Source organism: Pagrus pagrus (genome assembly GCF_965226575.1).
Source record: "Pagrus pagrus genome assembly, chromosome: 11".
Lineage (NCBI taxonomy): Eukaryota > Metazoa > Chordata > Actinopteri > Spariformes > Sparidae > Pagrus > Pagrus pagrus.
In genome coordinates, this window is record NC_140195.1 from 13,486,481 (window position 1) to 13,513,168 (window position 26,688).

General features: G+C 41.9%; 1 protein-coding gene across 3 annotated transcripts in view; it reads right to left on the bottom strand.

Moving 5' to 3' along the window:
• Window positions 1-501: 501 nt before the first annotated feature.
• Window positions 502-26,688, bottom strand: part of LOC311265210 (dedicator of cytokinesis protein 3-like) — a 55,437-nt gene continuing 29,250 nt past the window's right edge. The window contains exons 15-54 of one of the 3 annotated variants that reach the window (XM_084366616.1): window positions 24,222-24,346; window positions 23,891-24,053; window positions 23,616-23,722; window positions 22,024-22,195; window positions 21,842-21,939; window positions 21,351-21,434; window positions 21,111-21,211; window positions 20,923-21,004; window positions 20,392-20,562; window positions 19,618-19,810; window positions 19,395-19,522; window positions 19,088-19,234; window positions 18,891-18,989; window positions 18,708-18,802; window positions 18,438-18,513; window positions 18,219-18,319; window positions 18,061-18,119; window positions 17,825-17,973; window positions 17,611-17,696; window positions 17,470-17,496; window positions 17,286-17,381; window positions 16,864-16,924; window positions 16,663-16,756; window positions 13,872-14,020; window positions 11,415-11,501; window positions 11,049-11,153; window positions 10,559-10,700; window positions 10,093-10,259; window positions 8,060-8,146; window positions 7,732-7,911; window positions 7,559-7,642; window positions 7,356-7,472; window positions 7,113-7,234; window positions 6,092-6,227; window positions 5,726-5,807; window positions 5,410-5,525; window positions 5,207-5,291; window positions 4,995-5,117; window positions 4,757-4,839; window positions 502-3,365 (exon numbers count right to left, since the gene is read on the bottom strand). In XM_084366616.1, coding sequence (XP_084222742.1) covers window positions 2,757-3,365; window positions 4,757-4,839; window positions 4,995-5,117; window positions 5,207-5,291; window positions 5,410-5,525; window positions 5,726-5,807; window positions 6,092-6,227; window positions 7,113-7,234; window positions 7,356-7,472; window positions 7,559-7,642; window positions 7,732-7,911; window positions 8,060-8,146; window positions 10,093-10,259; window positions 10,559-10,700; window positions 11,049-11,153; window positions 11,415-11,501; window positions 13,872-14,020; window positions 16,663-16,756; window positions 16,864-16,924; window positions 17,286-17,381; window positions 17,470-17,496; window positions 17,611-17,696; window positions 17,825-17,973; window positions 18,061-18,119; window positions 18,219-18,319; window positions 18,438-18,513; window positions 18,708-18,802; window positions 18,891-18,989; window positions 19,088-19,234; window positions 19,395-19,522; window positions 19,618-19,810; window positions 20,392-20,562; window positions 20,923-21,004; window positions 21,111-21,211; window positions 21,351-21,434; window positions 21,842-21,939; window positions 22,024-22,195; window positions 23,616-23,722; window positions 23,891-24,053; window positions 24,222-24,346 — 4,988 coding nt within the window. In that variant the 3' untranslated portion in view covers window positions 502-2,756. Of the gene's footprint in view, window positions 3,366-4,756; window positions 4,840-4,994; window positions 5,118-5,206; window positions 5,292-5,409; window positions 5,526-5,725; window positions 5,808-6,091; window positions 6,228-7,112; window positions 7,256-7,355; window positions 7,473-7,558; window positions 7,643-7,731; window positions 7,912-8,059; window positions 8,147-10,092; window positions 10,260-10,558; window positions 10,701-11,048; window positions 11,154-11,414; window positions 11,502-13,871; window positions 14,021-16,662; window positions 16,757-16,863; window positions 16,925-17,285; window positions 17,382-17,469; window positions 17,497-17,610; window positions 17,697-17,824; window positions 17,974-18,060; window positions 18,120-18,218; window positions 18,320-18,437; window positions 18,514-18,707; window positions 18,803-18,890; window positions 18,990-19,087; window positions 19,235-19,394; window positions 19,523-19,617; window positions 19,811-20,391; window positions 20,563-20,922; window positions 21,005-21,110; window positions 21,212-21,350; window positions 21,435-21,841; window positions 21,940-22,023; window positions 22,196-23,615; window positions 23,723-23,890; window positions 24,054-24,221; window positions 24,347-26,688 lie in introns of all 3 variants that reach the window. The other 2 variants (XM_084366615.1, XM_084366614.1) reach the window with 2 other exon arrangements.

Below are 26,688 nucleotides of genomic sequence, written 5' to 3' on the forward strand. Positions count from 1 at the left end.
AACATTGCGAGATACAGTAGTTTGTTGACTTTAAGTTCTCAGGGAAAAATGCATGGATTTTGATGAGAAACAGTTCAAATCATGTGTATTCAGGTGGCTAGTATCTATGAGTGTGTACATTTTAATACGAGCCAAATAAAAATCTGAATCCGCAGATTTTTATTTTATTTTTTGATATTGGAGTAAGGCTGATTGTATTGAAGGGGACTTTGAGGCCTTGGCAGAAATTTGCTCTTTCTAGTTGTTATCATTACTTTGAACATAGCCTCTCTCTCTCTCACACACACACACACACACACACACACACACACACACACACACACACACACACACACACACACACACACACACACACACACAAACCATAAGAAAAACATCCTTCACTCTCATCACTTTGTCTCCTGATTCGTGTCTTTTCATGACAAACAGCGCCCTCTACTGTCGACTCAGCATACCGCTCCACCAATCACAGCACAGCAAAGGTAAGGAGGAAGAGTTAGAGCTGATAAAAGATTGTCTTTAATGTTTGGCATCGTTAATGAATTCCATACCACAGCAGTTATGGGAGTAGGAAAACCACTTTTACAACCAAACACTGTTTGATCATGCTAACACCATATGTACAGGAAAGCACATTGAAAAGTGTATAAAGTATTTATATGAGAAGACTCAAAGTCAAGAACGGTGGAGACAGCCACAGTCTAATGGATTTGTCCTTTTTCAAACACTGATTATAGATATTTATCAATTACATTGATCTCTGGAGTACATGTATATACACAAAACAACGATAAACCTTTTTGGGGCGTCTGCAATAATTCTCAAAAATATTTCACAATACTGCTGTATGTACAATAACAGAATTTACATTGAAAAATTCTATTGTACCTATATTTTGAGTATCACTTCAGTCATCAGTTATCCTCAACGCCATCAGGCTCACGAGCGATACTCACATACTCTATATATCTGACCTCAGGTCCATCTCCAGACAAAGTACAGCAGCTGATGCAGTACCTGGGCCTTCTGTCTCGGTACGGTTTCTGAAATATGTTCACACAACTGATGATCTCACATACAAAAATAGATGTTGTCTAGTCAGCTGACAACTTGATGTACAGTAACACAAAGCATCCACCTGCAAAAAAACAACCAGGAAAACAAGTAATTGTTAAAATATTAGCTATATCCTTCCAACCTAACACGTCGCGATAAACAGCGCTGTTCTCTCTCTCAGTCCGGGCTTCAGCGTTCGTCTGAAACACATCATTAGTTTTCACACAACAGAAGGTGATCGAGAAAGAGCCGCAGGCAGAATAAGAAATATTAGCGCTACAAAGCAAACAACAATCTGAAACCAAAGCGGGACGAAACCATACAAAAACACCACTAGGTAGATATCTTTTTTTTTTTTTGTTTCCTTCAGGGAGCGTAAAGTGAACAGAATGAAAAGGAGAGCGGCTGTCGAGCTTCTCACAGTCCGGATGAGAGGTCAAACTGCATTTGAGTGCACTTAAGGCAGGTAGGCGATTCCAACGCTGTCTGAGTGGGCTCCTCCACCGGCCACTCAGCGTGCGGGGGTCTAGACAGTGTCATCAGACGCAACGCAAAGCCACAGCAGCTGTCCAGGGTTCAGCCCTCACTGCTTAATACGGTCTGATGACCACACGGAGGAGGAAAAAGATGGAGGGAGAGAGAGAGAATGGTGTAAGTGTCCAGCAGGCGGTTTGAGGTGCGGAGAGTTCTCGTTCCAGTCCTTCTTCGTTCACCGTGAACATGAGACACGACCGGTGTGGGACCTGTCTGCCACTGTCCTCAGTTTCCTCTCTCGAGATATCTTTGTCACACAAAAGAGACAAATAGAGACTTCTTCAACATAGACTGAACTTAAAGCACTTGAACAAAAACCAGCATTGCAGCTTGTGCAATACAAATAGAACATCTCATCTGAATACATTCACGTAGGTTTCCGTACGCACGGTACGGATGGGAAATCGCCAGTGACTGAAATTCATGTCGGTCCAAGAGTCCAACCATAAAGACCTGCGATTTATGACAGCCCGGCAGCAACACGGATTAGAGTGCGCCATTTGATATGATTCACTATTAAGGAGCACTTAACAGTGTTTTGAAAAACATAATGGACATAAGCCTTTGAAAACACTATAATGTATTTTGTATTATGTATTTATTTATCAAAATAAGAATTCATATATATGAAGCATTTAAAGCAGAGAAGTCACTTCACTGTGAGTAATACCCTTCGGTCGTCGCCCTGTGTTGTGAAAATGACGTGAAAAGCAAAATTAAGGGAGTTCAGAGCTTATACTGCACCTGGGATCACGTCGGTTATGATCACGGTTGTCATATTTCACAAAACTGTTGTCGTATTATTCTCGAATGAAAAAACATGCTCACAGACAAGTTGTACAAGTGTGTACAATCAATATCAATTTCTGAACAAAGTTGATCTGTGTCATTGTTCAACAGATCATTTTCTTTTAATTAAATCTAAGAGAGGCCACACGGAGCAGTGACGGCAGTTGTGCCTGTAGTTTCTGTAGATTCATCGAGGTTCACTCCTCCCGTTCTCTCCTTCATGTGCACTGAGGTCGCAGAGCAAAAAGGGTCAAACAAACGCACCCCGCTGCTTCACATAAGAATCTTTCTATTACTGCTCCTTCGACTCAGTGCAGATAAAGGGAAGAAGAGAAGGAGAAGAAAGCTCTGACTGAAATGTAGCTGGAGCCTCTTCATCACTGCGCCTCCTCGTGCTCCTCGCTGATGCACTGCTCCCAGGGGTGCTTCCCCTGGTCCTCCCTGTGGCCGTGAGGGGAGTGGAAGATCCTGCGGGGCAGCGGGATGGGCTGAGGCGGCAGCTCCTCCTCGGGGATGCAGCCCTCTCGCAGGTAGGGTTTGGGCGGCACGGCTGGAGGCTGAGGCCTGCGGTAGGGGATGTGGTGAGGGCCGTGAGAGGGAGCGTGGTGGTGGGACGGTGGCCCGTGGGAGTGGCTGTCCATCCCTGGGTGGGCATGAGCGTGGGGATGCGGGTGGTTGTGTGGGTGCGAAGCGGGGCTGCGGTAGTGGAAGGGGCGGACCTGGTCCATGGAGTCGATCTCTGGTCCGCCGTAGTGGATGTGCAGGTAGGGAGACGCCAGGTACTCCTCAGGAGGGGACCACAGGTGACTGGGAAGAGGCTCCAAGGCGTCGTTCCTGATGGGGCCAGGTTCTGGATACTGGCCTCCGAAGTTACTCTCACTCAGAGAGGAAACGCCGCTGCTGGCACTGCCTGACAGGGTGGAGTTACTGCCACCCAGAGCTGACTGAGGACTGGTGGGGGAACCAGGGATCGGGTGGAGAGGAGACTGGACAGAGAGAGAGAGAGAGAGAGAGGGTGTCATGGGTGTACTTATCTCGATCACAACAACCTGAATTTTAACAGCTGCCTTCACATGCTGTCAGAAATATTGGAAAACAAGTTTTCGAATAAGAGCAGGTGAGGAGTCAACAACTACTTCATCATTCCAAAACTGTCTGAGTTTCAAGCACCGAGGCACTTGAATATGGCTTCGTAATTATGACTTGACTGCTGGAGTGAAATATATGATGTGTCTACACTCAATCATCTGAAGTTGTGATATATATTTAATAAACTGACTGAGAGTGAAGGGAATGTGTGGGAGCTTCATTTCTAAGCTACAATTTCAGCATCATATCTGCATGAATTATTCATGCACATTTAGAGAAAGAGGAACAAGAGGAAGGAAAACGATGAGGAGGTGGATAAGGATGAAGAAAAGTGGATCTCAACTTGAAGCAGTCTTCAAAATGTAGTAGTCAACCAACTGAGATCTTGAGGTACTTATACTTTTTGTTTGTTAAGATAATATAATAGTAAGAACCAGTGGGTTCTCTGGGTCAGGGTCACACAAAAGCCCAGTTTTTAATGAGAAGAAATGAGTATTAAATATTAGTGAAATATACAAAATATACAAATTATTCGTCATGTCGCAGCCACTAACATTTATATTTATAGAAACACTGGACTACTGTATATAAAATGGTTTAAACAAGTTCCAACCTGACGAGCTCCAAAAGGAAAATGCTGCTCACACATTGGAGCATCAGCTTTAACAATCTATTAAATAACTTTTAAAGACTAATTTCTATCTAAAAGGCTTCCTACAAATTTGGTGTTTTAGGTTTATTTAGTCTTTTTTAAATTTACACTAATTTATTCTCGATGCTGCACAAGTCTTGCGCTGTTTCATTTTAATGTACCCATTGTTTTTGTTTTCATCCTTGGTGCTTTTATGGTCTTGATCATACATTGTTAAGTTTTATTTCTCTTTTATTCCATACGCCAGTTTGTTTATTCATACATTACTTTGTATTTTATTGTTGTGTTTTTGTGTTTGTTGTAGAGCACTTTGTAACGCTGGTTTTGATGAGTGCCACACAAAGAAAACTATGTATTATTATGTATGATAATAAATCAGTCACAGAGGTCATATCATGAGTACTTTTGATGATTTAAGTACATTCTACTGATTACACTTGACTTATACTTATTTAAAAGTTGTAATTTTACTTCAGAAAAGTATCTCTGTACTTCTTTTCCAAGTTTCCAAACCTCTGTCAGCGAGTAAGGTTATTATGATGATATATAAAAAACAAAAATGCTGCAAAGCAGTTTGTCCAGAAGTAAAAAGTTCTGTTGTCACGACTTTACATAACGTTTCTCTGAAGGCTGTACCTTTCGAAGTGAGCGGACAGGCAGGGCAGGGGGAGGGTCGCTGTTCTGGTGGTGAAACGCATCACAGTGCATCAGGAAGTGTCCTGCAGAGGGAAGTTCACGAGGAGAAAACATCACAGAGAAGCCGGACCAACTAGCTAGTCGTCAATATCAGGTGAATAGCAAAGTCAATTTGAAATGTGAATCTATGTTCTTAGCAACCTACAAAGCTTGTGTGTGAGGTAAAAGGAGAAAGTACCTGGTGGGAAGGACCTGGGTGGGACGGGAGGCATGATCACCCCTCCAGTAGAAGCTGGCATGTAGGACACCTGCTCCCTGTTCTCTCCATCCAGACTCCAGCTGGGGGGAGTGTTGGGAAACACTGGAGGGGGAGTACATTAACACGTCAACACACACTGTGATTAATCCTACTTACATAATACTGTACGTTTCAACCTGTCCATGCGTTACCTTTCTCTGGTAGGTTCATGTGAGGATCGACACATGGCTTACAGGGGCTAACTTGCTGGAATAAGGCACGCTGCATGTGGTTGTTCTGCAACAAGCAACAGAGTGAATCATCATAAATTAGTGACAGTTACGTTTTAAAAAATGGCTCCAGTTGTAAATAGTGTTGTTTAATAGCATATTATAGCAATATAATGCTGTCCTACCTGTCCATTCTCTGCCATGTTGTAGTACATGGAGTTGTTGGCCCTCTCACGATGAGACGGCAACAGTATCATCACTTCCCGGTTGTGTTTGGCCTTATCGGGTAAGGATGGAGAGCCTGGGGAAACAAATGTAATGAAAAAATGTACTATTTCTACTTGCAGCGACCTCTTTATACCTACCAGAGAAGACTTGTCGTACTACAACATTCTATATATAATTGATGAGATATCTGAAAGTTGTTTTGTAACTCTCAAGCGTCCGTGATTGATAAAACCTTCTTAAAAACATATTATTTTCTGCAGCTGTGTTACTCACCTCTGGCACTCGAGGGAGCAGAGTTAATAATCTGAGAAGAGTTGGAGCGGATGGAGCTCAGGCTGGAGGAGGAGGGGCTCGGCTGCAAAACAAAATATATTCTAAATATGACGAAAAGCGCTGATCTATAATAGAAAACATCTTCGGTTTTATTTTTTCCTGCGGCAGACAGGAAACTAATGACGTTTTTGTGCATCGGGATGGTTATATTAAAATACAAATATAGATATGTTGAATCATACAAGTTTTATTTAAGGTTTCATATCCTGAAAAGTTTTCATGTGTGACTGTCACGATTTCTTATAATGCGCAGTACAAATTCATATCGTTTTCATGTCGGGATGTGCGTTTTATGTCAGGCCTCACCTGCATGTGTAATGCGTCCTCGGGGTGCTCCCCCATCAGGCCGTCGGTCATTATGACGAGGTTTCCCGCCTCGCTCGATGTGTGAGAGGACAGGGAGGAGGACGAGTGGCGGATCGAACCCTGAAGATTCAGAGGGCTGAGGGACAGAGACAATGTTAGAGTGTGTGTGCGTTTGTGTGTGCGTTTACTTGTAGAACGTATGCAGCTAACTCTCTTGACTGATCTTGTGTTATTATAGTGGTTATACTTCTCGTATAACCACTATATATTCTCGTATATACACTGGTCAAAGTAGTAAAACTATTCTACGAAATGTTTAACATACACTAAACCCTTCTTATGCACCTGAATGTCAGGGTGGAGCTGCAACTAATAGGGACTGTGTGGGGTGATCGGTCTTTAAAACAATATTGTGATATTTTTAAGCACAATATGTATCTCGTATTTTGAAATCTCCTCAACAGCACTTCATAAATGCTAAAACTTTGGAGACAAAATCAAACATTTTTGATGAAATAATTTAATATTGCAACAATACTGTAGGGATGACGACTGGTACTTTCACAAAATATTAACACAATGATAGTTTTGATAAATAATCATCAGTAATGTGGATATAATGACCAAGTGGGTGAAAACAAGTATTAGAAGTAGACCGGTCTGGGAAGTTCTGAAAATTACATCACTTTACTGTAAAACAGCCTTTAAACCCATGGGGAAAAAAACACTTCACGATATAATGTACAAAATCAAAGATAACATTTATTTTCATAACAGCATAATGATATAATATTGATATGCAGCCCAGCCCTACAGTACGTAAAGGTGTTTATCTATATGTGACACTCCTGAGATAAAGTAGTGACCTCATGCCCAGTGCATGCTGGGATAGGCTTTAGCCCCTCGTAATCCCTAAACAGGATGTTCAGTTTAGAAAACTGACACATTTATAATTTTGGGCTGAGATTAGAAATGTAGTACACGTTTGGGTGGTTGTTGTGTGCTTGTGTGTGTGACCGACCTGTGTCTGTGCATGAGGCGCACACTCTCAGGGCTCATGTGGCTGTGGGAGGACAGGATGCCTCTGGGAGAGCTGACCCCTTGGCAGCCTGCCGGGCCGAATCGATCCACGCCGGGCACGCCCTGCTGGGACCCAACCATATACTGCTCTGAATATTTATACTGCTCACACACAGATTAAAACAGTGGGCATTTTATCACAGGAGACTGCAACACAAGCTGAGTCACAAGTGGGCCAACTCACATGATGTAAACCTGTCCTCATCATGTGGAACTGATCGACAAGCTTCTTGTGCAGGGGGCGCATCTCTGGGTGCACCAGCTTCTCGTGAACAGCCAGTCCCACTCCCAGGATGTGCACCTGAGGAAAAAAAGCACCATTATCATGTGAGTCTGTTCAAACAGCAGATCAGCACGATGTGCTGAACTTTAAAAGCAAAGTCTGACCTGTTCCTGCATCAAATCCTTCAGGTGTGTGATCCTCTCTGTGTCCTCTGGGTGGCTGCTGATGTAGTCCTTGTCAAAGAAAGCCTGTTGTACAAGAAGCAATAGATGAGGATCTCTAATTCCACCATTTCCATGCAAAAAAATCCACAAATTCATTCCTTCCTGTCGTCTACCTCCTGATATCTGGCGATGCCTCCGTTCACAGCAGCATCGATGACCCCATTTAGGCACATGCTGAGCGGGTTGATGTTGCCATGATGCTGCCTGTGTTGGTACTGGCTGATCAGAGTCCGCAGCTCCTGGGTCTTATTCTCCACCACGTAAATGGCGTTCTCCAGAGGGCTCACCTCCACCTGGACATTAATAGACACAATCACCAGAATCCATGATTAGAGGGGAGGAAGTAGGTTTATTTCATCCTCCCTAAAAACTTTGAAAACCCTCAGGAGGAGGAGCATGTGAAGTATCAGATGGAAGAGAATGAATGCTTGAACTCCTCACCACTTCTCTCCTCTCCACCTCCGCCCAGCGGGAGATCCCAGGGAGAGGACGGGAGAGGATCAGGGTCGTTCTCTCGATCCACAGACTCTGTTGAGCGTGAACACAGAGAATAGAGGTTCATCATGAAGGCCCGGGAAACAACAGAGTGTTTGTAGTAGATAAATGACCAGGCAGGGGGAAAAAAACCCTTATAACAGTGTTTAGTGCCTCATGTAGGTCAGTTCAGTAAAGAGTAACAGTGAGAAGTCCTCCTGTGGTTTGAGTCCAAATGTAGGTTACTGTGTGAGAGCAAACTACAGTATCAAGTCTGGTCTTGTAGCACTGTTTGATGTACTTTTACTAGATACAAGAGGGTGAGCATAGTAAAAACAACAAGAAAAAAATGAAGCTAAAAATATTTTTTTCCTGCTACCCATAATGTTACATTTTAATCAAAGTTCTGGAAAGAGAAAAAATACAATACAGAGTGATGTATTAAATACAATAGCTGCAGTTGATTGTCTTTCAAAAACTGCCTTTTTTCAATCTGAGGTCATTTCCTTTGTGCTAATGCAGTTTTCTGTCTCTGTCTGATAACGTCATGATTATGGAAACTTTTCCCTTTCCTTACTACATTACATCATTTTGCAGTTTTTAAGAGTAACGCAGCTGGAGTTCAGGCAGAGGCCACTGTCAGTCAGAGTTACAAAAGCTGCTTCAAAAAGAAGTGCTTAGTACGGAAGCCCTAAAGGGCCATGCATTCATATATTTTATTTCCTCCGTTTTTCCGTGATAACAAGTTAATTTCATTTGATTTCTCGAGATTTTGAGGTATTATCTCGAAATAACAACTGCCGTTTTCTGCCGAGATAACGGGATAATTTTCCAGAGATCTCGAGATAACGGAACTTTGTTTTCCCGAGATAACGATATAATTAATTTGAGATCTTGAGAAAACAAAACGATAGTGTAGCATATTAAATCATTGCAGGAAACATCATTCAGTGTAGCAATGTCAGAGGAGCAGGAGCATATCGATCACCGCGTCACATATCTTTTCAATCAAGGCCTGACACAGGCTGAAATAGCATTATGCCTTGCTATTATAGATAATATACACATTAGTGTGCGTAATCTAAAAAGACGGTTAGCAAGGCTTCAGCTATATCAGTGGCGCAATCTAAGTGAGCTTGATGTCGTCGTTAAATACATAGCTGACCAGGTACGAGGTCCCGGGCGTCTCCATAATCTCAGGCCTATCATGTCACAGTCATTATCTCGAGATCTCGAGAAAATTATCCCGTTATCTCGGGAAACCGGCAGTTGTTATTTCGAAATAATAACTCGAGATCTCGAGAAAACAAATGAAATTAACTCGTTATCACGGGAAAACGGATTAAATAAAATGTATGAATGCATGGCCCTTTAGCGCTTCTGTTGATAATGAGTAAAAACCTGATATCATGATAAAAAATGTGAACACTTCAACAAAACATGAGGGAAGTAAATAGGGTCCAATAGAGAAATGTTAGTTATGGGACTGTCTGTAATTATTATAACCTCTCTTTTGATCAGCATATTAAAAAACCGTCACACCTGTCTGATCACCTTAAAACTTATATTCCTCTCAGTCTCAATTAATCTGTTCAGCCGAGTACTTTTAGTCCATGTTTGTTCTGCGGGAACATCTGTTGTGTGTGCCTGTCTCCCCCTCTGTCTCTCTTACTCTCTCACCCTATAATTAAGTCATCTTATTTGTCCATATACTGTTTAGTATATTTTATGTGCTGCTGTTCTTAACAATTTTCTTAACCAAATTTTAAGGTTTCCAGATAGAGGGTGTCTTACATTTTATATATTGTTAAGACCAAATCTGTGACATTGGGCTATAAATGAAAATTACTTGGCTTGACATAAATCATCTAAAAAGTCTGTTGTGCTGTATCTAGAACAATTCAGTCCATGAATCCGATAATGTCGTGTTTTTAACCAGTGTTTCATTCAAATGTGAAAGTGTTAAAATATGAAAATGTGGCACTGCTGGCTCACCGTACCCTGAACTCATTCTCGCGGTCCTTGGGCCCCTTGTGGAACGGCCTGTCATAGTGGAAGCGGCTGACGTTGTTTATGCGGTAGAAGCTCTTGATCCTCTCGGGCACACGCTCCAGCTGAGGCACATCAGAGATGTCTGACACCGGAGTCACCGCGTAGATCTGCAAGTCTAGAAGCCCAGTGTCAAGGAAGTGACAGAGAGACAGACAGACAGACATATTCACAGAGGAGGACGAGCAGGAGGGATGTTCAAAGGAAATGCTTACAGAGAGCGTTTGTTCTCACAGTCTCACTCTTGAGCATCAACAGTGTTTCTACTTGAACTGTGAACAATTTTAATAAGATAATATTAATTCAATCAACTCATAAAGCAAAAATGCCAAATATTCATTTATAGAATAAACTACACATGAATTAATAATGAAAATAATTGTTAGTTTTAGCAGCCCTATCATCTGAGGAGGATACACTGAGCATCGCTCTGCAGGATGGTGTCGTCAGGTTGGTTGGGATGCTGCATGGCGATGGCTTGTGGAAATTCCCCCAGCATTCTTTGCTGGAAGTCCTCAAGCCGTTCGTAATCATAACCACGACAGACAAACTCCTTGTTCTGCAGAACAAGACAAGACAACGTTTAGATTTCTTCAGGACTCGCAGTGACATGCTGTCGAGCCACTGATGCACATGACTTTGACGCCTCTAATGAACTAGAGACTAATAAGTGCTCTGGATAATTGTATATATTTCTTTATTGTTATTATCGTGCTAGAACTAGGGCTTTTAACACTAGTTGTACTATTTTAGTTGTTTAAATACTCGTGGATGAAATAGCAAAAAGGCATGCAGATAAACCCATAATCACTTATTGCTGCTGAAGCATGGAGGAGCAGTGTAGCTGCACGCATCAGCAGAAACCTAAGTGTGTCAGACAGACGAGATAAGACTTAGTGAGCCTTACCCTGAGGAAGAAAGGAAACTTCCTGCCATAGAAGCCCATTCGGAAGAACTCTGGTTCAATCCTCTGCTGTTCGATGATGTTGTCATAGTACGCTGCCTCCATTTTCTGTCACAGAAAGATAAACATGCAAAGGAGTCACGGTGAATAACGATTTAATCACACACAACACTGAATCAGCTGCATTTCCTGATGAGTGTGGGCGTGCACAGGTAATTAGGACATTGTTCTTGACGCCATACACGCTTCACGCTGCATATTAGAGGAGGAGAACAACAGAGGGAGCTGAAAATCTTACCTCCCAGCATCACACAGGAGCATTGTTTGATAATAACAGCAGAAACAGGAAGCACGCGAGACCTTACTCACCCGTATCCAGCTGAGGCTCTGGTAATCATATAAAGTCTCGTACTGGAAAGCCAGCTCCCGGCAGAGGGAGATTCCATATTCCCAGCACTGCAAAGTCAAACGTAAACGGAAGAAATCAATAAAGTTCAATTTATTCTTGACAATAAAAATAAATCATCATTAAAGTGACCATGTGAGACGGGGAAACTGCAGCAGCATCCTAAACACGAGAAGACTTCATCTGAACCTTAAAAGGGTCCATACAAGTCTTGTTTGCCTGCTGAGCTACAGTAGGTCCAGTTTTTTAACAGTCAGAGCAAAAATCAGAAATATCACTATATTTACTAAAGCTTCAAAATGTGCACGATCAACGCAGAGAGGACGATCTGATGTCAGACTTTATTTTTGTTTTTGCCTTTTAAGGAAGTTGCATGAACATCAGCATGCATCTCTGTTTACTTTGTTTTGTTTTATTAAGATGAGTTGAGATTTGAATTCAATGTATGAAGTTATGTGATTTGTTTTTTTCTATGTAAAAGGTGCTTTAGAAATAAAGTGTGTTATTATTATTCTAGAAGAAAAAGAAGAAGAAGAAGAAGTGGAAGAAGGAGGAGGAGAAACTGGTAGAAACTATGGCTCTGTAGTCAATACTCTTACATTCTTCTCTTAGTTTTCAAAATCAAAATCAAATCTTTGCAATTTCCTGTTTTAATAAGTGTGTATGAATGAGTGTTCTACGTTCAGCCTCTGTGTAAGTTTTCTCACCATTTACTCGCTGGCGTCACCTGCTAGCGTTAATATTTAAGCTTATGTAACTTTCAGTTTGTCCAGGATAAATTTTAACATTCGTATGCGCAGGTGATTCCACAGGTACAGAGCAGCTACGAGCAGCAATAAAAAACTGGAGATGACATAGAGTTAATGAAGGAGGCCACTTTTATTTCCTCCTCAGCTGCTCGAGTCCAGAGGGCATTATGCTCTCCGAAGCACAGAGACCAGTCAACTAATTTCATTTTGTGGATGAATACCAGAGAGGGAGGAGTGATTCCAGGAAGCAAATCACATTCGTGCGGACATTTGATCATAACTGAGGAGTGCTGTGATGTAGGCAAAGGCTACACGTTTGTGTGCGTGTATATATATATATATATATATATTTATATATATACATATATATATATATATATATATATGTCTACTTTACTACATTTATATTGCTGTAGTTACTTAATATATAAAACATACGATCAGCACTGTTACTGAACAGTGTATAAAGAAGTTAAAATTAGCTTCTCCTCCACAACCTGCAACATGAAAGTGCTACTTTACCCTATCAATAATGATAATCAGTAATGCTTTATTTAAAGGGCTGTGCATAAGTCTGACACGACACCATCATAATCATGATGTAACACCTGTCATGAAGTTTATAACTGATATCATTAAGTGTCATTGAGACAGTAGTGTCACTCATATCAAAGCTGACATTGTTTGAGACGTCTTTGTAATGATGCCTTGACGTAACCTCAGCCAGTCATGTCATCAGCATGTTATAGCAGGTGCAATTATCAAACTTAAAGAAAGGACAATTACTGGATCCAATATTTAGCATTTGATTATTGGGGTCAGTGTTCTTATTTGCCAAATTGCTGATAAAATCAATGCACTACTCTGATGCAGCATGCAATCTGCAAAGTAACTAGTAACTAAAATTATCAAATACTTGTAGCAGAGTTAAAAGTACAAAATGTAGTGGAATGGAAGTATAAAGTAGCGGAAAATGGAAATACACAAGTAAAATACAAGTACCTCAAAATTGTTCTTAAGTGCAGTACTGAAGTAAATGTAGGTAATTACATTACATTGCTTTTTTTAGATTAAAAAAAAAAAAAAAGCTCAGTTTGACAACAGGGAATAACTGCCAAAGTGATCTGGGGAGTTTTACTGATGCTAAAGTAAGTAAACACTAACAGCTGCTAACTAACTTTAAGGAGCCAAACTCGGCAAGAAAACCACCATATGCACTGTGGTATTGCTTTTACTTAAATAAAGGATCTCAGTTTTTCTTCACCACCGTATAAATCCAGATTAATGGTGTAAGCAAGAGTTAGTATTTTGATTAATTCATTTGTTTATAGAATAAAAAAGGACACGTCTTCATAACAGAGCCAAAACAATCACTGGGGACTGGCAAAAGAGCAAAACATGGTAAAAAATCTGGGAGAAAGATTGTAAGAAAGACGAAGACTGAAATGAGGGTTGATGAGGGCAAAACTTAATTATGTTTGAGAACAGCTGCGCTGCAGATGAGAACAATCACTTCAACATTTTCAAACATTTTCCAAAATCCATAATTTAACTGTGTGAGCTTCAGCTGCAGCTCAGCCAAAAGGTGCTGCGGGTCACAAATGATTTGCTTTTAACTGTCTTGAAGTCGGTCAAAAGAAGAGTAAGAGATAAAAACAAAAATCAACTTGCCTTGCCCTTGTTGAAGTAGTGGAGTATTTTACGACTCAGGTTCTCCTTGCGCTGCCACTCGCTCTGACAGGGGTAGTGGAGGAAATCCCTCAGGGGCCGGTCCTCCCACTGCAGCAGCTCCCAGTACAGCAGCAGGGTGAACGCTGCCTCTGTTGTCAAGTACAGGTCAAAGGTCGTCAGATTAAAACCAGATCATGGTGATGATCTGCTATAGTACAGCTACAGATGTTGATGTCCCGCCACAGTAATGAACTGATGCCTTCCAGACATTTTGGGTCTGGGTTTTGTGAACAGATGGCACAAAGCGCAGTCAGTGGCACAGAGCACAAGCTGCCAGAGCATCGGTGGTATGTTTTGGTATATTGGTGGCCAGAGGTGAAGAGTGCACCTGCACAGTTTCAATCACATCAGCTGCTCTCAGCTTTTGTCATTTGCTTAAATCCTGACATGAAAATGAAAACTCTGGAAACAGAGTTTTCAAACCCACAGTACTCAAGTACTTAAGATATATAAATTACATAAACAAATAGATGAAAAAGACTTTGGAAACTGGTGTTTGTATGACATGAGATCTTTCAGTCAGCCGTAAAAGTTATTTGATTTTACTTTTGGGTGGAGCTGCAACGATGAGTGAAATCACAGAAAGATAATCTAAATGGTCGAAATGGTCTATTCAGGCTCTCATAGGGAAATGTCCTGCTTTCCCCTGTTTTAAATCATGTTAGACTGAATATCTTTGGGTTCTGGAGTGAAAACAAGATGACAGAAACTCAATTTTAGTAACTCCTTTCAAAGCGAAATCGTTTTTTGACATTTGGCTGTCTTGGCTGTAAAATCTGAGAAAAACTGTAAAGAAGTGCACTGCCTAGCACTGAGTATAAACTGTAATGAGAGAAAGAGTTGTTGAAACTGTGCTGTCACGCTGAGTGAATAAACTAGAGCTGTAACGATCAGGCTCAGCTGTTCAGACTGCAGGCAAATCAGATCTGTGTCTCAAATCAGATCTTTAAGGACAAACACTCGGCATTATTATTTGCAAGCGATTAAATTGAATTTTTGTGTCCAGACATCACCAGCCTATCTGCATGGGTTGCTGTGGTAACGAGGTAGGTGTAAGTGAATACGTATACTGGTGATGCTGACCCATCATCAGCGATCTTACTGTCGAATCGCTGAGCAGACGACAGCGTAAATGTCCACGGACTTTTCTCTGTGTTGCCTTCAGTGCAGCGCTGTTAAAAGCAGCATGTATTCTGATCAGGCAAGTTGCAAGAGACACAAAAGACACTTTGAAATGCGATATACTGTAAGAGGCCAGAGCGTCCGGACTGAGACGCATTAGTATAAATCGCATTTCAAACCACCTACAAATGTGGTTAAAATCAAAACGGATAAAATCTGGATTTGCCGAAAAAGGATTCGGGCTGGCAAAGTGAACATCGCCGTAGTTGATTAGTCTCAATAGTGAGGATTTGTTTCTTTGCCTCATGAAATAACAACTTAAATATCTTTTAGTTTTTGACTGTTGCCCTGAAAAAGCAGCGGTGTGTTTACCTCATCTCAGGTGTAAGAAATTGTGATATTCTCACATTTTACAGACTCGTAAATATAATCATTAGTTGCGGCTCTAAAATAAAACAGCAATAAACACAAATCCACCGTATAAAACCAAAGATGAATGATGCCTCTTTCCAACTCGAATCAACATCTTTGAAGAAAATAAAGTTTTTTTTCCAAGCCGTCAATGATTCACACTATAAAAACATGTGCAATCGCAGACGACTCTGCAGAAACACTAATATGTGTTTTAATTATCTCGCCAGCTGCCTGTTGTTTGTTTTACGTAAGTGATGAATAAGGTTGCATTTAATTAGTCATATTTGGCTACATTTACATGCGCACAATAAAACCTCCACTGCCAACACTGTGAGTAAAGCAGGAACACTTAAGCCATTTAACACGATTACAACAACTGACAACTTCCCCTGATTTCCTGTTTACATGATTGAGAGTGGCATTTCCAAACCTGATTAAAATTTACTGCAAATGACTAATTTAGCCTTTTTTCTCATGTATAATGCAAATGTGATATAAATCCCCAAGTCACAAGACACATGAAAAGAAACAAACAAACCCAGTTGAGACTGTCAAGAAATATTGTAATGTGTTCGTGTTGAACTGCCAGCACATATTTATCTCGTCCTTTCTCCTGACATTTAGCTTGTCTCTTTATCCCGTCAAGGTTATTTATCTTGCAAGTCTGTTTTCATCATACTTTCTTATCTATTAGCAATCTTGTCTATGGCTCAGCAGGGAATCCAGACTGCTGTGCAGGAGTTTCATCAGTTTTTCATACGTTGATGCCCCGGACTCTCTTTTTGGATCATACTTGTTTTTACTATTTACAGACAACTGTTGCTGAAAGGTATTCAGTCCTGAAACCTCGCCTTTAAAGATTTAAATTCACTGAAGATGCAGTTGAACCAGACTTTATCAGGCGCAATTTACCTCCTTTGTATTATTTTGTAGTACAGTTAAAAAAACAAGGATATAAACACTCAATACTTCCTGAATCAAAGGCCAATTCAACCCCTTTGTTCAAACTAGCAGGACACTGAGGAGCCTTGTGATTTGTCATTCAGACTGAACCAAACTAAATAGAAATTATCAGGAAATTAAATACGGTCTGATCGCATCTTGAGAAGGGGTCTTATCAGCCAAAGACACTACAGCCATGACTCACCCAGAACAAAGTCTCCATCCTGAACTATGCACCCGATATCTCTGTTACCTGTGAAGTCCTCTGCTTGGAGATGCAGGTCACACAGCTTGTGGATGTAGCGGATGTACATGTCCTCCTTGTTGACCTCTGATTTGTAGAAGTTCTGGGGATGAATTAAAAAGAAAACCTACGATAAACATCTATTCCATGAAAATACTAATAAATGTGTTTCTGAAAGTGAGAGTGAAATGAATCAGACGAGTCTCTCACCATAAGGTTGACAGAACCGCCGATTTTCTTGTTCTCCAACTCGTCTCCTTTCATGCAGTCCCTAAAAATAAAAACATGCTTTATTTTTCTCATTGCTCTTCAACTGCAGGACATAAACCATCAGTGCTACTATTACTATATATTTTGATTACCACTTATGACACTGTGTCAACATCCCCTTATTGAGACGGTTCAATCCCAGCGAGTTTACTCTGCCTTTTCATAGCACTGAGATCAGGGTTTCCAGGTTAAATTGGGATTCTCACAGTTGTTTATTGCTTTGGACAGTAGCCAGGAAGCTTGCGGTAGCCGTTTTGCTAATGGCGTCTTCGCAACAGCCGTGCCAACAGGAATACCCGAGGGAAACGCTCGGAGGGGAGAAAGTTGAAAAGTTGTCTATTTCTGCTTTAACCTCAGCGTACCTGTAATCCAGCAATCGTTCAACAAGTCTTGTGACTGATGTGACGAACGAGATCCCCGTCTCTCTCCAGGTCTCCTGCTCTATTTTCTCCAGCAGGCTGCACAAAAAAAAAATATTTTAGTTTTTACTAAAGGCGACGAGCACAGGAAGTAAAGAAATATGAATCAAAATGTACATCTCCTCACCTTGGATAAGGACCAAACAGCTGGGTCCTGGGGTTTGACAGCCAGGCAACACATAGAAGCACGTTAGAGGGAAATAATACAAGAGCAGCATTTTTCTGAGTATCACTTCACAGGCTCACTAAACACAGGTTTGATGCTTACAAAAGGCTGAAGAGCTCTCTGTGATTATCATCGCCTTTCCCATCCGACACCATGCTGTCCAGCTTATCCATCAGCTCTGCTTCCACCTACACACACAGACACGCATTCAGCCAAAAGATGTGGGTGTTATTTGACAAAAAGCTGTCCATCTTTCATCTTTATCTGCAGCGACACGCACAATCTGAAGTTCAGGACATGATACTGTCGCGCTCACCTGTTTGAAGTTGCCATTTTTTCTCTGCTCCCAATCCATCATGTCATGGAAAATTGGGATCATGATGTTTCTGACCTCCATCTGAGGCACCAGGGTGACGCCGAGGAAGGGACCCATCATTCCTGGGATGAAGTGGGGCTTGTTGTCACCTGGATTACACAGATCAACACAGATTAGGGCACGCCGTTCTTGTCAATTTGATAAAAATCAAAATGTACAAGGGCTATCTGACGCACCTAATTTTTGCCACATGCTGAAGAGCTCATAAGCCATCATCACCCTCATATCTCCATACCTACAAGGACAAGAGTGGAAGATGAAGAGTAGAAAGTTGGATGAATAATTAACCTGTGCAGGAGAGAAGGAATACGATGAATACACGCTGGTTTCTTACTTGTCAAGGACTTTCTTTCTCTTAGCCGGGCCGAGCGCCTCCAGCTGCAGACTGGGCTGGTTGATGTAAAGTACAGTGAGGCTGAAAAAGGAGTTCCACACCTAATACAAAGCAAAGACAAAAGCAAAGATCAATCGGCGAATCATTACGTTTCAGAAAATGAATTATGGAAAAGCTTTGCCATCGGCTTGGCGGCGTGGTGGGTTTCCTGATATGCACCTTGAAATCAAAATCGGCCTCTGAAAAGTTCTTGTGCAGCGCCGGAGACAAGAACTGTGTTGTCACCACGATGATACTGCAGAAAGCAAACATTACACTGTCAGCTTACAAAACAAGGTAGCTGCCAAAAATAGATGAAGAAATTTGCAACACAAGCGTCACCTTCACAGCAGGATTATCTGAAGAGAGACTGATCTAATGGTTGGCTGTATTCCCTTACCGTATCCAGGACAAAAGACTGCATGACGGAAATGGAAAAAGCGGACTCACTGACTTGTTAGGAGCCTCATGACACTCCAGTCTCGGGGGAAGATAGTCAGTTTCATCAGATTGCGGAACACGCAGAAGATCTTTAACAGGAACTCCTGCCAAGGAATATATTAAGAGAAGGTATGAAGCGCAGGTATGTTGCAAATGTGGTGATTTGGCTCAGCCCTGTGACTGTTTTCTCACCTTCAGCTCCTCCTTGCTATGGAAGTTGTTGAGTAGATGGTGAAAGTGGATCTCAGTCATCTGTTGGAGCAGTGAGAGAAGGCAGGAAACATACTCCCCCTGCATGAAAGACAATGACAGATGTGGGCACACACATATTAATTAATCAACTCGAAACATCCACTAAACTCCACCTGCACATCAACGAGGAGGCTTACGGTTATCTCAGCAGTGCACTGGGGACAGCGTTGTCCTCTGGACGTCTCCACAGAGTGAGACTTGCTCATGATGGACAGCAGAGTCTGCAGCAGCACGTCCAGAAGGCTTTCCACCATCATCTCCACTTCCTCCTGGACAGAAGACTCCTGAGACACAGACGGCAAGCAGAGAAACGCTGAGTGAACAACAGAGATGCAAACATGCCGCTTCAGGAAATTCTACATCTCGCATTTGCTTATTCAATTAAACCTTATTTGTAATCACATGGGGGTTTTCAGTCATACTGTTTGATACATAGTACTGTACCATGGCGCTAGTCTTAATTATGGAAAAGATGCTGCTTAGGATCCCAGAACAGATGAGCAGCTCCCTCTGCTGGCGCAGATGCAGGTGGATGTGATGCAGAACGACCGGCAGCAGAATACTACGAGACTCTAAGGAAGGAGCAAAGAAGGAGGAAGGAGCTGATGTATGTATGTGTGACGGTTTTGGTATCTTCAGGTAAAGAAAATCTCCACATTTGTCTCACCAGGGAAGAAGAAGAGGCGGCTCTCAACTGTACGAGCGATGGACTGCAGTTTGACAACATCCATCGACTGGCCGATGTCCACTGTGCTGGGCATGCTTCCTAAGGTGCCCCTGACATATTCGGCTACCTCCTGGACAGTGAACATCTGCAGCAGCTCATCAAAGATATCAGGGAAACTGTTCAACAATGCTGCCTGAGGGGACAAACCGAGGACAAGGAGAAGGAATTTGTAGTGCACATACAGAATAACATGTTTAAAATCATCACAAAGAATAACACTTATAACAAACACAGCTCCTTTCACACAACAAATAGCCCAAAAGCTCGCTAAAAGGAGCACGAAGAATTTCTCCCTATAAAGACTCAAAAACACCAACTGTGTTTCTGTTGCTTAAGAATACATCATCCTGTTTTAGCAGAGCGGAGGACGCACAGCCTCTGCTGCATCGTGAAACCAACACAGGGGGGTGCTGTGACTTACTGAGATGGATGACAGCCCCACAGCATGACCACAGAAAGGCATGCAGCTGATCACACCCCTAAACTGTCCAAGGAAGGGGCGACAATGGGGGCGAAGGATTGAAAGATCAGTCAACAGAACACAGAATGAAAAAGAATGAAAAACGAATTAATAAACAAAATTGTGGATGCAAACTCAGGGGATGGATAAAAAAAGACACATATAAAAATAAAGACGGTGATAACAAAAGATAAAATGAGACGTGCTGCGTGTTGTCGGTGAAAACGTCCGTCATGAGGTGAGAACTGTCTGACCTGTGTGAACACCAAGTTCTCCGAGCTGCGGCTGTCCAGACTGAGGACGAAGCGGATCGACTGGAAGAGCTCCTGAATGCTCGCTCTGAACTGCTCCTCCTCCATCCCGCAGGTGGCTCTCGAGTACAGGATCCGTGACTGGACGATGAACTTGAACAGGTACTCCAGAGCCTGCGGGACGCAGACGGAGAAATACGGTCAGGTAAAGCAACGCATCGTTACAATGAATAAGCACTGAGCACTGACTGGGTGTGTGGTTGATCATCCAGAGAAAATCAGTACATTAAAGAACGTAACAGAGTAGCTCTTCACATGATCTCATTGGAAAAGGAGATACAAAGACCATGGGTGAATGTTTCACTTGGCATGCGTCAGTATCTGCGGATATTTTTGTAAACTTCCTTCCTCTCAGCAGGGAACTCATACATGGCTTCACATTACTCCTCATCAGCCTTCTGTTTGACTATTTCCCCACGTCTTACTAATTAATCCCAGAGGACAGGCCGAGAAAGGAAGTGTGTGATACTTTACCCTCATGGCTTCCTGGATGTGGTCCTGTCGGACGACCTCAGCCGAGCGGTCCATGTACCACTTCAGACAGCGAATCAGCTCCCTGCGGGTTTCATATTACAGAGTCAATATTAAGTTTGTAGATATTTAAATGTAAGTTTGTATTTTTTTTGTTTGAGTGAAAACAATGAAGTAAATGTTTGTTGTACTTGTATGCCAAAGCTCCAGCAAAGTGGTTTTGGATGTAGGAGTCCATGACGGGTCTGAAGTGGTAGAAACGGCTGTCCCTGAGCAGGTTAATGATGAACACCTAATGACACACACATACACACACACACACACACACACACAAACACACAAATATGTATATAAATATATATATATATGCTTATTTCCAGGCAAAATAAATCATGTAGCTGAATATAGCTGTGCTCCTTTAATTTTCCTACCAGTGACTGGAAAACCAGCGGTCCGTATTTATCAGTGTTGTCATCTAAAAGACAAAAAAGCGTATCCAGGACATCTCGCAAGAACTGTGAGGAGAAAAAGGAACAACGCTCAGCACACCCATCACATCAAAGGCCTGTATGGTAACTAAAATAGAAACAAAGGGTAGCCCCTTCATCCAAAAACATAGCAATAAAACCTTCGTCTTAAATTCTGAAATGACTTCTTAACACTATTAAATATGTTGTAATGCAGTAACAGATATGAAAATACCCCCAAAACATCTAAATTCATTGTGAATATAATCTGGTCAATCAATATATAAGAATGATAATGTAACATCACCTAAAATCAACAGTCACAGAACAAAAACTGACAATGTCTTTTCGTTCTCAGCCTGAGTAAGTGTGGTATCTTAATCTTAAGGATGTAGCCAAGGAGGCCCACTTCAATCAATAGATTATCAATAGATATGTAATACGATGACAGCGACCTTGACAATCTCCTCTCCACTAATCTGGCGTAATCGGCCAAGGATGTCCAACACCCTGTCTGGATGGGCCTTCCAGTTCAGGAGAGCCAGAAGGTCCACTAAAAAAACAGAAAAGAAAAATGAACTGAGTTGAATAGAAAGTGAAACAACATGAAGAAGAGCAATCGAGGTGTTAAGATTACCATTCTGTGTGAGTTTGGTGGAGCAGAGTATTGTGGAGACCCAGAACGTTTCTTTGGGGCTTCTCTGGAAGGGCAGGTTGGCCGGCAGGTTGGGGCAGCTGTTGAAGTCTTCCTTACAGCACGGCAGACTCAGGTACAGGCCCTGATTACTGAAGGTGGCATTTTCATCACACTAGAGGACGGAGAGGGTAACAGAAGATTCATTAAGGTTTGGAGACATTTGATTGGCTTTTACATTGGGTGGTGAAGTGGCAGGAGAGTGTTCCTGTCCTGCCATGCCCAAAAAAGAGTCGCTTTCTGGCTTCCAAGCATAGAAATGCTGCTTGCTAATGCAACATTAGTTGTGCTACCTCACATAATTATATTCTAAGGGTTAAAAATTTTAGCATGTCTGACAGGACTACGGCTTTCTGGCTTTGTAGCGTACTAATGTGCTACTAATGTACTTTGCGTAATCGTGCAAAAACGTTTTTTCTAAAGGTAATACTTTAGCATGCTAACAGCAGATTATGAGATGACTTTTGACTAAATTAGCCAAATGTTGTGCTACCATGCAAGAATGTTGTTCTATACTTTAGCATGCTAACAGCAAGTTGTTGAGCATAACATATAATGCTAGCATCTCTTGTTATACCTGGCTTCATAGATTATTAATATTGCTTATAGTGTCATCATAAACATGTTACGTCAGCATACTAACAAGAAGTTACATTGATCAGAACAGATAAAGCTAGCATGCTAACATTTTAGCACATCTAACAGGGATAAAGCTTCCTGGCTTTATAACATATTAATGTTGTTTGCTCGCTCTTACAACATTTTTTGGCTACCATGCAAAAATGTTTTTCTAAGGGCAATACTTTAGCATGCTAACAGCAGGTTATGTTGATCAAAATACATAATGCTAGCATGCTAAAAATGTTAGCATGTCTGACAGCTAGCTTTGATTTAGGGGTCACAGGAGTTTAGGATTAAAAAACAGGTTTAAAATACGGTACATTTTCATTTCAATCATACATACAAAGTCAAAGGCAACAGGGTTTGAAGACTGGAAATCTTAATGTACATATTATTTACATCATTCTCAAGCTCCTTGGTGAATGATGTCACACTGAAAACCAATTTTCACGAGGCAACTGATGTGGTCATTCTTCAATTTTAGGGCTTAAAGATGTGGGTCACAGGCCAGAAAAGGCTGACAATAGCCTACGGACAAAAAAAAATGTTGCTGGTGCTGCTGAACAAGTCATTCAGGGCTGCTCAACTATCACAGAGTAGCTACTGTACATGTTTTGGTGAAGTAGAGCAGACAAAATGAATTGGTGCATTTCATTACGTGTTGTCAGCGCACACCATGACCCACTGCTGAGAAACTGCAATAAAAGACATACAGAGAGCTGCCAGCAGTGGACTCCCCACCAACACAGACACACACCACCACAGCTGAAGGCCAATTTAATGCACTCAACTTTTAATTTGAAAGCTAAGGACACAAAGGGTCAAAGTTAAAGGGATCCTGAAGTGTGTACTGTGTTTCTACAGTTGATAAAGAAACACCACACATCTGAAGTGTGCGTTAAACCTGCACATACCTTGTACACATACAGCTCGTGGCTCTCATCTGACAGTGTGGTCCCGTCTTCTCTCATCAGAGGAGTGAAGGCAAATCCGAACAGCTTTTTCTCTCCTTTGTCTTTAGCTGAAAGGAAGCGCATCATAATAACACACATCATCATCATCATCATCATCATCATGCGGCATCTACACAGCACAAACCACACTTGTATAACTCAATGCGTGATCCCATCCGTTCTAATAAACCCATGGAGAGACGGATGATTGCCACTGAGCTGCATTACTGACTCACTGGAGCAGTGTCTGAACTCAAAGCGTAGGTGGGACCCCCTGAAACGATCTATGGGAATTGGTAGCTTGACCATCTCGCTCCAGCGAGGCCCGTTGTTGTGGTACAGGACAAAAGAGCGATACTCGGTGGTGTTGGGCTCCCCGCTGCCCAAACTGATGCAGTCCTGAGAAAGAAAAACGAGCGCGGATTAGATTACTTTTTTAGCGACATGTACATTTAATGACATATCGAATTTAGCGTGTGGGCATATGGGAGGAAGGGTTGCACTTATCATGACTCATATATTAATAATGATATGGTGCATAATAAGTCATGTACATATGTGTCATACTTTGAGTGTGTCCCCGTCGGCGTAGAGCACATAGAGCGTGACTTCAATGTTCTTCTGAACACTCTTGCCTCCTCTCTCGAACTCCCCTCGCTCCAGGGTCAGATACAGGTCATTGCGTGTGTCACCTAGGACAATTACAAAGAAGAAACTTTAATTAAAGGGGAAATCTGCGTATTTTACATACCAAAGTCTGTATATTGGTCTTGGGAAGAGCTGCTACATAGAAACATTTGGTTGGGAACAACAAGTTAGAGAATGAGAAAATGACATACTGTAGGCTGTCGGAGCCTGTTTGTTCTTGTTCTCACAGAGGCAGCTGCTAAAACTGTACATGTCGGCTGAGTTACAGGTTGTGATATAGAGTAGAGTATGCTAGTCAATGTCGGTAAACATTTAAAGGCAGGCATTCATCCTCTGAAGGGGTTTCCATCTTAGGTAACGCAAAAGTACTCTAACGAATTACTTTCATCAGCAGGTAACGTCGTTATTTAAATGGCAATAATCTTTTAATATAACAAGTTCATTTCAAATGTAACACTAACACTGACTGTAGGGGAGGGTTAGGCGAGGGGTGTTCAGTTGGTTGCAACCTGCAGCCTCGCCACTAGATGCCACTAAATCCTGCACACTGCACCTTTAATACATCCCTGGTATGGAGAAAGAAGTGAGGTTACAAGACCTCTATAGCCTCCTCATTAGTAGCTACTAGCATAACAAACACAAATTTCCATGGGGACTGTTGCATTGTGGGCAATGTTTTTGACAAGAATGCGTAAAAAAGACAAAATCTGGAGCTGCTGCATTCATTTTGACTTTTCTTTCTTGTAACGAAGTTGAACGAGTACACTGCTAAGTCAGCGGAGCCCTCCTTTAAGCTTGACACACCACGACGTCATGGGCAAAATCATTTCCCTAAAGCCCTGTCACAGCCTTGCTAGCTTGAGGTTCAATGTAACCCTCAACAACAGGACAAAGACATCTCAGAAAGTCCCAGATGATGATAACAAGCATGTCTCCTGCCTCGGCGATGTTAATAAGTTATAATGTACGCGTCAGCCTCTGCTCCGCCGATGAACCGCGAGCGGTCAACATAAATTAAGCAGCTGTGCGGACTAAGATGTGCACCACACGTCATTGTTCTTGTCAATGAGAAATGACCCCGCTGAGTTGTAACACACTGTAGCTCATGACTGCCTCAGCACCTTTTGTGAGGTCAGTGTTTAATGGAATAAATATCAGAGGCAACAGTGGAGGAAGATATTGCAGTTATTTATAAAATCAGATTACAGTTATTTATATCCGAGTCATTTCCTTGGGGACGGATGAGTCACAAGGGTTGATATTGGGAGGTATTTCAGGCTAACTGGAAAAGAAGCTGGAGAGGAGAGGAGAGGAGAGGAGAGGAGGAGAGGAGAGGAGAGGAGAGGAGAGGAGAGGAGGAGAGGAGAGGGGAGGAGAGGAGAGGAGAGGAGAGGAGAGGAGAGGAGAGGAGCAGAGGAGGAGAGGAGAGGAGAGGAGAGGATTATGCTTTCTCAGAGGACACAGAGCAGAGCGGTGTTATCTGATGAAATATACCGAAATAAACACACACCTCTCTCTTTCTCTTTCTCTTTAAGTTTTCTTTGAAGACCTGTGCTCTTCATAATTTGCACAGCACCTGACCTAAATGTTGATCTTACACCAACAGGGACTGAGAGTCTCCAAAATACCAGCGGTGATAGAAGTACTTTCACTTCAGTAAAAGTCCTGCATTCAAGCCGTACTTAAGCAGAAGTACAGACGTACTAATGCTGAGGTACGTTAGTGTTCCCGATCGAGGGGAGAAGTCCCCTGGATGGGTTGTGAGGTGATTAATGAGGTAGGAAAGAAGAAAAAACTCAATGCTGCTACAAAAATTTGATTTCAGGTTTTGCACCTTCCTCTAGTTCCTCGAAAAGGCCGCTTGAGGCCGGCTCCAAAAGCGAGTCGATCCCCACAGAGCCGATATTAAAATGCCCGACTATAAAGCAAAAATAAACAAGTTAACAGTCTGGTACAAAAAAAAAACGTTTTCAGACTGCGTAGCTAATTTTATCCGCTCTTGACAACTGTACGGAGGATGACTCATTTAAATTATATTAATGCTTTAAGTTATGCTTAATTTAGGGCATCCGCACTTGAGTGACAGGAGTAACCACGCTTTATTTCCCACTTCAGCTCCACCTCTTTGCCCATTTTTGGATTTTGGATTTCCTCTGAAGTCTAGTAATGTATAAGGTAAGGTACACAGTAGTATCTAACGGAAATACTCATGTAAAGTATCTTAAAATACGACTGAAGCACACTACTTGTGTAAGTGTACTAATCTTCCATGACCGCTAAATAAAGATACAGTGTGTGCCCGTCACAACAGCCCACTCTGCTCTTGCTTTTTCCTGCTGTTATCCCACATCCTTGCTTTTCTGACATCATCCATGCCCCGTCTCTC